This window comes from Melitaea cinxia, chromosome 16, assembly GCF_905220565.1.
Source record: "Melitaea cinxia chromosome 16, ilMelCinx1.1, whole genome shotgun sequence".
NCBI classification, from domain to species: domain Eukaryota; kingdom Metazoa; phylum Arthropoda; class Insecta; order Lepidoptera; family Nymphalidae; genus Melitaea; species Melitaea cinxia.
Window position 1 is genome coordinate 10,783,559 of NC_059409.1, and position 15,297 is coordinate 10,798,855.

The 15,297-nt window shown below is 30.3% G+C and overlaps 1 protein-coding gene across 1 annotated transcript; it reads right to left on the minus strand.

The window, feature by feature from the left end:
• Window positions 1–1,613: 1,613 nt before the first annotated feature.
• Window positions 1,614–14,730, minus strand: LOC123660921 (putative uncharacterized protein DDB_G0282129). Its single transcript, XM_045595939.1, has 3 exons — window positions 14,710–14,730; window positions 3,032–4,955; window positions 1,614–2,959 (listed from the first exon to the last, which is right to left on the minus strand). Exons 1-3 carry the CDS (start codon window positions 14,728–14,730, stop codon window positions 1,614–1,616), a joined length of 3,291 nt encoding a protein of 1,096 aa, XP_045451895.1.
• Between the last annotated feature and the right edge of the window lie 567 nt (window positions 14,731–15,297).

Below are 15,297 nucleotides of genomic sequence, written 5' to 3' on the forward strand. Positions count from 1 at the left end.
CGTTTGTTAATTTTTTTCATCTAATTACGTTGTATTTACTTATCGATCTAATTAAAGTCGGTTTTTTTTTTGTTTGCTAGCAAACGCAAGTATTTTAACAACGAATACTAAAAACTTTTAGATTTTTTCAACAGAACTTCAAAACTAAGGCTTTTGCTAATATGACGAATTGTAAAACACTTTTCGAACGTGTAAACAATTTGGTACATCCAATATTTAAAAACCAGTTAAAATTAAACAAAAATTGGTGAAGGTGGATTTTTTTTTTGTTACAGGAAATAAATATAAAAGGAAAACATTTTATTAAAATATTATGTTGACCAATTTGCAAATATTTTCAGCTGCTAACGTTCTGAAGTACAGTGCGTTAAGAAAGCGAAACCACTCACGCACGTGTCATTGTGCTATCTAAAATGTGATTGAGTATTTTATTTAGAAGTTACTGCAAAACGTGCGTTTTACTTACTGCAAAATGTGCGTGTTTTTTACCAATCAATTATATGACTAAGAGTATTAATTACGATTTCAAACAGCGGTAACCGTGTTTGAATATTTTTCAATAGATTATTATTTCAACATAAAATAACTTCCATTTGTTTATTTTTAAACCTTGGATTTTGGATAGAAAAATTGTTAAAATTTTCCTTTATAATAATAAGTCTAATACTAATATCATCAAAAAAATCATCATAGTTATGAACTGCAGTCATGCTTGCAACTTATTAATTATAATTTCAATTTTAAATTAAGTATTTGTAACGTTTAGATTGCATAACAATAATATTGCGGGTATTCGTCTTTATAATTGATCGTTAGCATTAAGTGAAATCTGAGAAATGTGTCCAAGAGAAAATGATGCGACGCCGTGATGTCATGTTTTTCAACCACTCCGCGTGGCTGTTAGTTAACGATTATTATCTTGCGTGATATATAGGAAAGTATATCTGTACTAATTAATTTAATTAATCCAGTAAAACTGAAATCAAGAGTTGTTAATTGTGCTATTGTTTTATGTTATAAATAATAAGATAACTCGAATCAGATATTTTTTTAATATTATCAACGATATCATACATCAACATACATCAATTAATCGATCACAATAACAAGTAAAACATTTTAACTTTAAATATGTACATAAAGTTAAACAAATTAAAATACTCGTACAAAAATATTAAACTAAGCTTATAATCTACATATTTACAATAAACAAATCGATATAATAAACAATAGATAAATGCCGTTGTGAGTTGCTATTATTACATACAATGTACCAAAAAACTTATACTAAAACGCATGCAACATTATACTTTTTAACTAAATAAAAGTTTTTAAATCAAATATAAATAGCAATATAATTATAACAGTAGGTATATAAAAGCATTAAATTTTTTTTTAATTTTTATAAAAAATATGTCTATTAATATATTTATTCCAATTGCATACTTGCACGTTAATATGTAATTATAACAAAAGTTACGAAAAAAAAATAAGATAAATAATGCAAAACATGGCCAGGTATAATACTAATAACTAAAAAAGAGACTTAATATAGTGTTTGTGACTACGGGATTAATATTGAAGATTTTAAGTAAACTTACGAAAATAAAAAGCTAATCTTGGTTTTCAACAACAGTATCGGATTTATCTTCTGCTACCAGAAGGCTTTGTTTAAAATGCATTGGTGTCATATCGTTTACAAGAGAAGTGTCTGCTTCGAACAACGGCTCGGTTTTATAAACTCTTAGCATTTTTGGTTTTACAACTCTTCTTCTTCTGCCTTTTTCTATTTTCTGCACTGGTCGGTGCCGAGAGCTATGGGGAGGTGGAGGCTTAAGGACTGGATGTGGCTCTTCAAATTCTGACTTAGGATATTTTCTCTTATATGAAAAACGACTAAAGTACGGGCTAGAATGCCTTTGTCTCTCTCCTATTCCTCTGTGATCAGAATTAATATGAACAGCTTTTGGGCTCTCATCATCTAAATTTAATGATATACCATCTTCCGATGATTCGGATTCATCAGATGGTTCCCTATTTACAACACCATCTTGTTCTATAACTGCACCGATAGGATGATTATTTGAAGAGTCTGCAATAGGAATGTTTTCTGGTTCCTCTTCACTGCGTGAATATTTTACACCTTGATATAGAGGACGTCCACTATTATAAATATCAAAAAAAGTATTGCCAAATGTATTTAAACCGTTCCTAAGAGCTAGATCATTATTTTCATTTTTAAACTGGAGAAGTTGCTGTAATTGAGAAATGTCTAATTTCGTGGAAACAGGTTTATTGAGTTCTCGAAAAAGATTCATCTGACTTTCATCAAATGCTGTTTTACCTTTTAACATATCAGCAACTACCTGAAGATCTGCATTAAAAGGATTTGCTATTTTAAAACCATTTATTGTTGAAAATACATTACCAGATTGTGAATCAATCTCAGGTCTTTCTCTAGTTTTTAGATTGCTATTAGACATTAGTTTATTAATAATTTCTGCTGCAACATCAATATGATGCTTATCTACATTTTGATTGATTGATATAGGTAAAGGTGTTGGAATTTTACTTTGATCAAAATTATTGTTACGAAGATATTGGGAGTTTGAATTTAAATTTTGAGTTAAACGGTACGGTATATCACTAAATTTTAGTATATTAGCAACATCGGAAGTTAGTTGTGAATTACGTGATCCTTGTTGATGAATGTTAGCTGATGATTGAGTGTTGTCTTGTTGGTTGTTTGATAACTGTTTTAAAAAGTTTATCGATTGTGGTACATCATCCAGAAAACGCTTATTTCCAGAACCAACGTTATAAAGTGACTCCGTGGTTTGATACTTACTGCTATAAGGAACGTTTTGTTCTAATTGTTTAAATTTATCAATACTTATATAATCATCAGGCTTTGATTTTATAGAAAAAAAAGTATTTTTATCTTCGTAGTAAGAATCAACTGGTCTTGAAAATTGCTTAAAATGTTGTTCATCAGTATCTTTATTGTGACTAAAAAGATTATATCTATTACTTGCTTCGTTATCAGGAGTTAATTTAGCCGATGTATCTGAATTTTGTACAACATTAGACAAATCTATTGAAACAATATTTTTTAAAGCTTTATCGTGGTCAAAAATTTGTTTTGTCCTACCATCTAACGTTTCCCTAGAGTTCATATAAAATAGAGGTGACGATTTTATAGACTCGGACTGTTGGTTTGCATATAAATTTGCGTTGTATAGTTTGTTTTGTTTACCGTCCTCATTATTGTAATATGAAGTCCTACCAAATGTATTACTTAAAACGTTATTGTTGTAATGAGAGTTAGATACATATTTATTAGCTTCTAACTGTTGTTTATATTTATCATGGGCTTTAGCAGCTGCTCTAGCAAAGTCTTCTGCTTCTAATTTTTCTGATGCCGATTTAGTATTATGCTCATGTTTGCTAGAATCCATTTGAAAACTTACTTGACTCACTGCTCCTGAATCTGGTTGTACACTATGTATTTGGTATTTAAAATAATTGTTTCTAGTTGGTAACTCTGGCTCAAATGAAGACTTTTTATCTGATAGTTTCCACCCATAATCTCCATGTGAATATACGTCTGATTGGTTTGTTTCTGAATCAGAATCCCTAGTCGGTGTTTTGATGCTACTATAAAACTGATAATCCGGTTGAATATAGTTTAAAAATAAATTATTAGCAGACGGTATACTACCGATACGATTATTATCACTGTTTGAAATTTCTGAGTTTGTTTCTTGCCTATCTTTCTGATAATTGTTGTATCTCAGATTTTGATATTGTATTTGCATGTAATCATTTTCAGATTTAGCCTGAGGATTGTAACCCCCCGTCAAAGTATTTTGCCAAGACTCCGAATATGTGGATAATATAGGTGACATTGTTGACGATGGAAAATCGTTTTGATATTGGTTTTGTATGTGATTGGGATATCTAACTCCATTAGCCGAATTATCATAATGATCAATATGTCTTCTTTTACTTACTTCATTATTTACGTCATAGTTACTACCTACCGTTGTTACTCTGTTATTATTATAATCTAAAAACCCTGAATGGATGTTTGTGCTAGGGGAAGAAACATATTGCTGTACAGTTTGTGGGCTAGACAGATATATCGGGGAAGAACTAGACACATAGGTATTAGCTGGCGTTCCTAAATACTGAGCATTTGGCAATGGTGTGGACATATAAGGTGGAGACGGTGTACTTTGGGAGCTATCAAAACTATATAAATTTGGATTACTATACTGAAACGAATTTACGTTAGTCTGATAAACTGGTGTGTACGCTTTCGGTTCTAAAGATGGCATTTGATTAGATTGTTGATTAATGTCATAATTTGAAGGCTGTATTGTGGAAAACGAGTATTGTGGTTGGGGGGTTACTGAGTATGGTGAGGGAGAAATTTGAGTGGTTAGCTGTTGTTGATATTGTTGTTGTTGTTGTTGTTGTTGTTGATGTTGATGTTGATGTTGTTGTTGTTGTTGTTGTTGTTGCTGTTGTTGTTGATATTGACTTTCAGCTCTCATTCTTTGTAAGAAATCTTCAGGGGGTAAAGAATACTGCATCGCTGAATACTGGTTACTAGCTGCGATTCCATTATCTTGATTAGTGTCTTGAGAAGGCGTTTCTTCTGCTTGTTGCTGTTGAAATGGATTTTTAATTCGGTATACTTTTCTGTTTTTACTACGTTCTCCTTTACTATATTCACCGCTATTTTCATCACTTACTTGGTATTGTCCACCAACTGAGCTTACAGACGGACTAGGCGGCTCCTTTTGCATCATATTTATGTTATATCCCGTAACAGCTTCAGACTGAACATCGTTATTACTGTATTGCTGTAATCGGTAAAAATCTTGCTCACTGAATCCATCTTGACAGCGTACTTTTTCAATAGTCAAAATTGTGACTAGTATCCGTATCTGAAACAATAAAAAATGGTCTATTAATCATATGTATTATAAACTGGTAAATTAAGTACAATAATAAAAAAGTGGTTATAATAAATTATACAAAATTTTTAATTAAAAACGCTGGTGAGACTATTTAATTAAATGTACCAATATCCAGATTATACAGGTCAATTAAGGACCAGTCAAACGACTGTAGTGCGTCTATAGGTGAAATTGTGCAAGAGGTCTAGTAGGCTTAATGAAGATTTCAAACATTGACTAACCAACTAGTTAACGTTGTACGTTAATTGACTTTAAAGTTTCATATACTTAACTACAAATTTTTCATTATATAAAATAAAAATCTTACCTAACAATCGAAAAAAACTTTAAATTAACTAAAGCAACATCAACGATAACTACGTAAATATCTATGTACGTATTTAATACCACTTTCATTTATTATAAACCTAAAGATATTTATTATAACTCACGGTTAATTAAATTACATGTTCATCATTACCATAGCACCATTTATCAAATGAAACTACTGAAAATCAAATTATTTTCTCCAGCGACATTAGTTACGCTGCTCACGCAGAAAGTGAAGAGGCAAGCGATAACCTTAGCCCTGAGCATCGCACGGTTAGTACAGAATTAGAAATACTTCCTTTAAATACCACTATCGATAGTTCAAGTTGTCGTGGGAAATGTTAAGACGCCTGCGTATAGAAGTTCCTCCTTTTATGTTTTCTCGTTTACAAAACCAACTTTCGCGCTTGTTACCTGACAAAATAGTGTTTTACATTTACCATGTACAGTTTGTTCTGGAGATTTTATATTACTAAAGGCCAGTTTCACGGGTTGTGGATAAATTTTGTCTTGCACATAAGTTACGAATAGCTTTTGACAGCAGGAGGTGAAATAGGTCAATAGTCAAATACATAATAATGGCAATCTCTCCGTCACACATTACACCGCGACTGTTTAACTTTGATCAAAAATTCAAGCAAATTTTGCATTAATACAATCAGAAGATCTCAAATTTGTATATAAAAATGTAATTGCTTATTTCATTTGACATTTGTAAATTTCTTATTGGTTAAATTTATTTATAAAACATGTTTTTTTTAATACAACAATAACATAAATGTTTCCATTTAAATTGTTTAGCATTTTTTACCTTATAACGATCGAAAATTATCAATTTGAATACATAATTATTTTGAACTATTTTTTAATTTAACAAAACTTTGTAACTCATTATCAGTAAAGTTACTATGGAAAAGAATAATGTGGCTGGACTGTTACGTATTAGATTTTAAAAAACTTTTTAATTGACTTAGTCATAAATGTAACAACAATAAATATAATATAATAATAATATATTCATATTTACGCTACGCTACGTGAGCTTTTATAAATTTACAGAAGAAATTAATTACAGGACCCAGAACTTGCATATAATAAAGTAAATTCATACGTGATTAATAGTAATAGTAAAGCATTATTTTATAACGGAAAACAAAGTTTCTTTCATTAAAAGCCCACGATATATTTACAGTGAAAGTACAAAGGTTATACTCTAAGTTATTGAAGAATAGACAAAGTCTGGAGTCAAAGGCCACAGCGACGAGCAGGATAAGATCTATGTGGAAGCGTTTTCTCTAGCCTTTGGTGGCCCGATTGGTCACGACGGTGAAAGCGTGAACTGTAAAGGATTGTCGTTCAATATGTACAAGCTAGTGATTTATATGATAATTGAAACCTTAGCATTAATTATAGATTTACGTATGAGATATAGATAGATGTTTCTTACGTAATATATAATTTTCATTGTTTTAATTTTGGACGTTGTTTAAAATATTTTAACATAGAGACGATGATAATAAATGAATAAAAAACTTTTGACATAAACGCGATCGTCGTATGTTCGTAATTAAAGTTAGTAATCGTAACTCAATTCTTGTTTTATAAGTATCAGCCGACTGTATACATAAATACATTTATTACAATCAGGCTGCGCGAGCGGGAATTGAACACATAACCGCCGGAGCAGAAGAAGTGGTCACTGTTCACTGCATCATCGGGCTAGTCATAATTATTTGGTATATATTTATGATAAAATCATTTTTATTATTTATCAAAATCGGCAAATAAGAGTACAGTCCACTTAAACACTAAACGTTTACCGTAACCTATAGACGCATGAAACACCAAAAGCATAATTATTACTGTTATAAATTGATTATATTTATAGGTATTAAAGAATTTAAAGGTATAATTTAGTGTCTCTTAACAGGTATACTGTATTTTATAAGTTTTGCTTAACTTAAAACATTACGTAAATATGAATAACAAAATGATCTATGGTACGAAAAGTTCATTTTCTATGAATATTGCATATATATATCTAGTTTAAGATGTAAAACATGCTATTCGTCTTTATTACTTAAGAAAGTTGTGACATAGCCATGCAAACATGTCAAGAGTGTTATTGGGGGTTACAGGGCTGCTTGGCTAATAACTTTAAAGAAATTGAATAATATACTTTGATATTTATGAGGTGCAGGTTGGCTTCACTCACGGTAAGAGACTATTAAACAGACCAAAAATTAATCAAATATTAATTCCTGGCGAGAATCAAATCAACTACCATCGTTTTTGAACAAACCTTCATATCACTAAGCAATTATATAGAAGAAAAAAAAATACCTTCAAAGAGAAATAAAAATAGGTAAAAATACTTTTTAAGTTAAACGGTTTTATGTTAAACATACATTGCAATGTTTAAGATAAATGTACTAAAAACCAAAAAATAATAAAATAGATACAGTCGTGGGAATTATAAACATATGCATAGACTAGACTAAAATAAAACCGTGGGGCACGTCAATTGTCTACAATCGTTGATTAAAATGTTTGTTTTGTAATGTTACACTATAATTAGGCAGTTGTTCAACCGACAACGATGGACGTGTGATAAGTAGGGCTAGAATGTGGAAACAAGCTAGCAAGCTCGATTATAAGCGAGTTTTAGGGTTTCATAGTGGTGAGCGAGTAGTACTTTTATCATATGTTTTGTCGATTAAAGACAAACTACGAGCAGTGAAACGATTCCTCGCCAGCCAGCAGTGTGAATGTCCAACGATAAACTAGTTGAAACATCTCTTTTATTTATTGGAATTTCCATGAGCAAGAAAATAGTAAGTAATTTCCTCACCGTCTGCGGGCCAACTGCCTATTTTAACGACGAATTAAACGATTCTTCTATCGCACATTAAGTCGATAATTTGTAGACAATTGACGTGCCCCACGGTTTTATTTTAGTCAAGTCTATGCATATGTTTATAATTCCCACGACTGTATCTATTTTATTATTTTTTGGTTTTTAGTACATTTATCTTAAACATTGCAATGTATGTTTAACATAAAACCGTTTAACTTAAAAAGTTTTTTTACCTATTTTTATTTTCTAGTTTTTAGTTTTTATTTCGCATTCTGTTTAATTCATTTAGTGCTTCATTATTGCAAGGACCATCTTAAATATTGAGGTTGTATAGTGCACTGTATTCTTCTTGTCAAGCCCTTTTATTTGATACCCATATTGGTGGGATTGATAAAAAATTGTTATCAGACATTTGGTAGCGGCGGCCAGCTTAGATTTCAATTTTGCATAGTAAATTGTATTCTACTTGTTGAGACCTTTCATTTGATACCCATGTTGATGGGATTGATAAAACCTAAGTTATCCGCCATTTTGTAGAGGCCGCCATCTTGGATTTTAATTTTATATAGTACATTGATTATACTGGTTGAGCACTTTCATTTGATACCCATATTGATGGGATCGATAAAACCTACGTTATCCGCCATTTTGTAGCGGCCGCCATCTTGTATTTCAATCTTTTATAGTATATTGTATTCTGCTTGTTGAGCCCTTTCATTTGATACCCATATTGATGGGATTGATAAAACCTACGTTATCCGCCATTTTGTAGCGGCCGCCATCTTGGATTTCAATTTTTTATAGTATATTGTATTCTGCTTGTTGAGCCCTTTCATTTGATACCCATATTGATGGGATTAATAAAACATAAATTATCCGCCATTTTGTAGCGGCGGCCATCTTGAATTTATAATGATAATGAATAAACATAATTGTATTGTCACCAAAATCCAAAGTGTATACAAAATTTCAGATTAATCGGTTGACAGGAAGAGGGTGAAATTTGAATTACTAAATTTGACCCAAGAATAATAAAAAATAAAACAAACGGGGTGAGCTAAATAAAACCGTTTAAAAAACGGGGTGAGCTAAATAAAACCGTTTAAAAAGGAATAAATGATTGGTATTTCTTTATATCGGTCGCCAACGCTCGGTGCGCCTTGTGGTGACTATGGGCAACACACATGAATTCACGTCATTTTTGGCGCGAACTTGTCGAAGCCTACGTCCAGCAGTGGACTGCGATAGGCTGAAGTGATTATGATGATGAAGTTATTTATTTATATTGCCTTTAAAAATAACTTTAACAAAAAGACAATAATACAAACAGCTATCGCTTACATTATATAATAATAGTAATATACATTTGTATTACAAGGAATACCTATGATTTTTATCAAGAAAAAACAATTTAAGGACTATAGTTGCACCTCGATTGAAACGTAAACTGATCCACTCATCCTAAAATGTAATTAATATTGTTGTATAATGCGGCTTATTATAAATTACGTGCACTGGATGTCGTTCGACTACATCGCTCTAGTTTCAATGTGTAGGTATTAAAAATAAAAAAGAAATAGAAACCAGTTTGACTGGAGACATCTAAGAACAATGCACATGGCACTCTTTTATTATGTAATATATTAAATTTATGGAGACGTCCCTAATGGGAACAAGACAATATTTCTAGTTTTAGTCTGTTACGTGCGTAGTCACACGTAATCTTAGAGAAAGTAAATTAATTTTGTTTTATGTGGTTTATAGGTTAACTTCTGTTTATATTTGAATGATATAATGTGATATTCTATGATTAAAAATACTGAAGGCTATGTTTAAAATCTTTTGGATCTTACATTGCTGATAATACTTAAAACTAAAATTTGAAAGAATGTAGAACATTAGAAATGATAATAAAACTACTTGAAAATAATACACCTTTATATAGCTCTATCATATTTTATCCCATATTATCTTTCTGTGCTTTTTTCACGATATAAAACTATATTAAACACTTAAAATTACAGAAAGTAACGTTTTGTGTACCATTTCTATAACGTTGACTTATAATATTATTTTTGTTACTATTTACTATTTACTCCGTTATCTGCTTAACGTTCTCTTTTATTAAAAATACCTAAACAAGTTAGTAAATAAATTATTGTTAAAAATTTTAAGTAGAAAATTATACAGTTACATCAAAATAAGTTAATACACCTTACAGTACCAACTAATTTTAAAAGCTTTGATACATTTTATTTTAGCATAAAAGAATGTATAAAAAGAACGAAGTTTTACTACAATTTTTCGGTATTTTTTACTTCAGAAGGCTAATCTTTTTTCTGCAAGACAAGGTATTTATTTGTATTAAAAAAAACTCAAACTTCTCAGTAAGCTCTTGTCAGTAAGTAAACTTATTTATTAAAAACATTTTTACAACCAAACCATGTAATTCTATGCCATACAAAAAAAGATCATGATCTACGAACTTAGATCAACTACAGTTCATAAAGGATTTCACCTAGTTAACCAAATTATAAGTTAGTAGTTAGTTTGAACTTGGCGTGTGATTTACTGCTCAGAATCGAAAATAACAAGCTCATTCAAGTCTCAGTTATCAAGATTTCCAACGTCTGCTAATCTATAGACTAGCATACGCCGCCTCTTCGTCTTATTGACAGTGTTTACATTAATACCTTTAGTTACGTCCCAGCATGTGCTCTGTCAACGTAAAAAACAGGTGGCTTATAACGTAATACATTCAACTATAATTAAGTAATACGTGAATGTATATTTAGGGAAATTTTTCGTATTAAAAATACAAAAATTTTCCTTAAATATGGCTTCATCATCATGTTACAAAATGCAATAAGCAGGTTTATTGATTACAACACACATTAATTATGCATTGAAAAACTCAATTTGAATAATGGTGTGAAATTCTCCGTGATTTTAAAATTAGATTGATCTGTACATTTTCACAGAAACTACTTATTACTATGATATTATTCTATTTAAACAGGTGCATAATTTAAAACGTAACACTGATAAAAATACTAAAATTATTTAAAACGGAACAAGACATTCATAGATAATGTCGAAATATCGAGTTCCGCAAAATGAAAATAAAAAACTACCAAGTTTTTTATTTTCATTTAAATAATAATAATAAATAATAATAATAAATATCCCGTTTTACATAATTTTAGTATGTAATAAAAATATTTATGTTAATTTAAAAACTGATAAACATTTCAGTAAATTGGAAGAAAGACGATAGGTTTAATTAATGTAGAAAATGAATAAATAATCCGTGCGTAAACTGAAGCAAATTTAAAAATACTAATGATCACCCAGTGGTCGAAATTCAATCATAATTAAAATATTAAATTTAAAAAAAAAAACAAAAAATAATAGAAATAAAGAACCTTTTTAAAAAAAATTCAATATGACTGCAGACTTCGAAAATCAACTAAAGAGTAGATATATATGCGCTTGTGTCAAATACATGGTAGTGTGTGTAATGCTTTTTTATTGATTTAATATATTTTTATGCATAATTAAAAAAAAACATAGGAGCATTCTTCACTCCTTCTCTGTATAACATACACACTATAAGTGTACGAAATTTCATACTCCTCCGTCCGCGCAATTTTCGTAAAAAGGGGTACAAAGTTTTTGCTTCACGTATTAATATATTAGATAATAAAGAACAGTCTTTCGTTAATAGCTAACTGTGTGTTATTTTTCAGAAAACAGGATAGAAAAGGATCATGGGTAATATTGCAAATAAAATACAACTCTTTCATATATAAAATTGAATATTAAAACTTTTATAATAAATACAACTAACTAATCAAACCTAAAGTATTCATAATTTTACTTTAAAAAAAAACCATTGAACGCCATTAATCCTAAATAAAAAAAAAGAAGAATTACAATAGTTCAAAAATTTTTAAAATTTTAAAATGATGTACATTTGTTAAAAATGTTTTAAATCATACTTTTTCCTAAGAAAACGCTTCTTGTCAGTGTACATATATGTTAGTGTATATGACAAATAAATTTATGATTTATGTCTAAATTTATTCAGCATTTCTCTTTTTAATATGTACGATTTTATTTTTATTTTTTTTTTTTTTTGTGTTACCCACACATTAGGAATTCTAAACATTTTTGAATATCATATCGAAAATTGACCGTTCCAGTGGGTTCGCTTAAACCGCAAATAAAATCATTATATCAAAAATTTCGATCTAACGGGTACATCGTTCCATAGCTTGATTGGCTAGAGCGCCGACACGGTCAGTCGGAGACGCAGGTTCGATCCCCGCTGGAACGGCCAATTTTTGATCTGATATTCAAAAATGTTTAGAATTTCTCTTTTTCTTCACAATAATTCATAATGATAATGATATCAGAGACTATAATAAGTTGAGAATCAACGAAGATACACAAACTAAAATAAAACAATTTTCCTTGTTACGTAAAGATCTGTCTTCTTAATTTTCCACCTTAAGACTTCGTTGGTTTTGTACTTTACGTGTACAATACAATCAGATTTAACATCATATTAAATAATCTAACATCCGTCTATTGTTCCATTTCTTCCGCTTTGAAAAAGCGAAAACATATTAATTAATGAAATGGCCTTAAGAGCTTGCTTTCTGATATTAAAAGTAAGTTACAAGATTGTCAGTTATACAATTATACTATAATGTATTACTTGCGATGTACATGTATATAGTAGATACTTCGATACTTACCAATTTTTTTTAAATAACTTATGAAATCAACCATACTAACCCAGATTTTAATTTATTAGACTTATTGACAAGAATATCTTAGCTCTATGTTATCTAGATTCATAGAACTTTTCAAGAATGCAAAGAGCTCAAACGTGATGAAGTGACGTAGACGATTTAAGTTTCCTTTTTCAATTTCGGGGTTTATTATAAACACTGAACATAGCGCCGTAGAACTATTGTGATGGTCAAGACAATTATTTGAAGCTTAAGCGCAATTGTCATAAGAATAATTTAATAAGTATTTGTTACATTACATTACATTTTAATTTCAATATAGTCATGTTCTTTTGCGGTCACCAACCCGCCTGCCCAGCGTGGTGACTATGGGCAAAACACATGAGTTCACTCCACTTTATCCAGCAGTGCACTGTATCAATCTGTCAATCGTTAATTTTTAGCAATATTACGCATCTTCAGCTTGAATTAAAAAAAAACACGTAAAATTGCCTAATAACACACATTCGAGTTAAAGGTACAATGACGCCGCGTTGGCGCAACGGTCACAGCTCTGGTTTGTGCCTTTTTATTATTATATTTTTTAATTTTTCGTTTGTAACATGAATAAAATTGAAAAAAAAAATTAATCTTCTTAGGAAGTTTGTTGTTGGAAGTTGTTGACGCCGCGTTGGCGCAGCGGTCACAGCCATGGATTGTACCTGTTACGCTGGCGGTTGTGGTTTCGATCCCCGCCCATGACAAATTTTTGTATTGGCCATACAGATGTTTGCCGTAATCTGGGTGTTTGTGCAGACCTCGTGGGTCTCCCCACCGTGCCTCAGAGAGCACGTTAAGCCGTCGGTCCCGGTTGTTATCATATACACCTGATAGCGATCGTTACTCCATAGTTGGGAATATATCCACCAACACACATTGGGGCAGCATGGTAGATTAAGCTCTGATCCTTCTCCTACATGGAGAAAGAGGTCTATGCCCAGCAGTGAGATATTACAGGCTGAAGCGTAAAATTACAATATAATGGTCGATACTGTTATGTAATCCAACAAACTAAACTAATATTCATATCGACATCGTTAAAGATTTTAAATAAGTCTATTTTTAATTACAATATAAAGAAACTTTCCTCTCTACCATATATCTACAAAATTTATAATTTATTAATTTGAAGTTTCAATTTTAATCTTAAATAATAAAACACAAAATAATAAATATTTATATGAAATCTTGATAAATGGAAGTAAAAAATTATATTAACTGATTAATATTAATCCGATCTGATTAATATTAATTTTGCAAAGTTAATAATGACTTAACACCTTTAACATGTACAGTTACAATCACACATACATCGACTCACGAATTAACATTTGTATCGATATGTTTAACAATCTCTCTTGTTTGACTTGTACTAATTAAATCTAACATTACATAATGATTATGCACATAAATTTGACATATCAAGAATTAATAACGCCATGGTATTATAACAACCAAGATACATCAGTATAATTTATCAATCATCACGTAATATTTTCTTGGTATATTTTAATTATTGGTATATTTTATATTGTATGGTATATTTTAAAACTTGGTATATTTAAAACTTGGTATATTTTAAAACGCATAAAATTACCTAATTTTACGCTTTATTTTTATAAAAGTTAATTTATATTAATGTCAGAGAATACACGAAAAATATTTATATTGAAATTTCATTCTAATGAGAAAGGTTATTATTTATATTAATATAGAATTTTTAGAACAATAAAATAAGATAAAAGATACAACTAACCGTTTGCATTGCAGTCTTCATTTTGTACGCTCGTTTATAAAGGGGCACCAACAAGCACAGTTCTTTAAGCTGATATTATCACAACATTTTACACATACACTAAAATCCTTGCACGAAACGATTATCTTAGTGTCTTTTTCAAAATTGTCAAGGGTTTGTTATGTTGCATTAGCAGTGGTGAAGTGAAGTTCAAGGATAGGTAATCTTAGGTTTATATACGGGGGTAGCGGAGCGTGGTAGTGCATCTGTGTGCAACGGTGGGTGCATAAACGTAAATGCAAGAGATTGCACACATACCCAACGGGCACGGGTTCTCAAAACGTCTGTGAAATTTAATATTGACCATTTATTTTGTTAAAAAACATTTCATAAATAATATTTTTTTTCTCTAACATTAGTGAATGCTGAAACTTACATTTCGAATTCAAATGAAAACTTACTAAAATATAGCTGCAAATTTTCAGAAAATATAAATTCTGTGTGTCTTTAATATGTGACATCGTTATTATCAGAATACCTGTTTTACTTTTTTGCAGAAAACTAAAAAAGGTCGCTGTAATCACTTCAAAGTAACAACCAGCATTTTTT

Coding starts and splice junctions, on each gene's coding strand:
- LOC123660921 (XM_045595939.1), bottom strand. CDS start 14,730: ATGAAGACTGCAATGCAAACG. Junction 4,956..14,709: donor TGAAGACTGCAATGCAAACG/GTTAGTTGTATC, acceptor TTATTGTTTCAG/ATACGGATACTAGTCACAAT. Junction 2,960..3,031: donor AACTCCTGATAACGAAGCAA/GTAATAGATATA, acceptor TTTCAAGACCAG/TTGATTCTTACTACGAAGAT.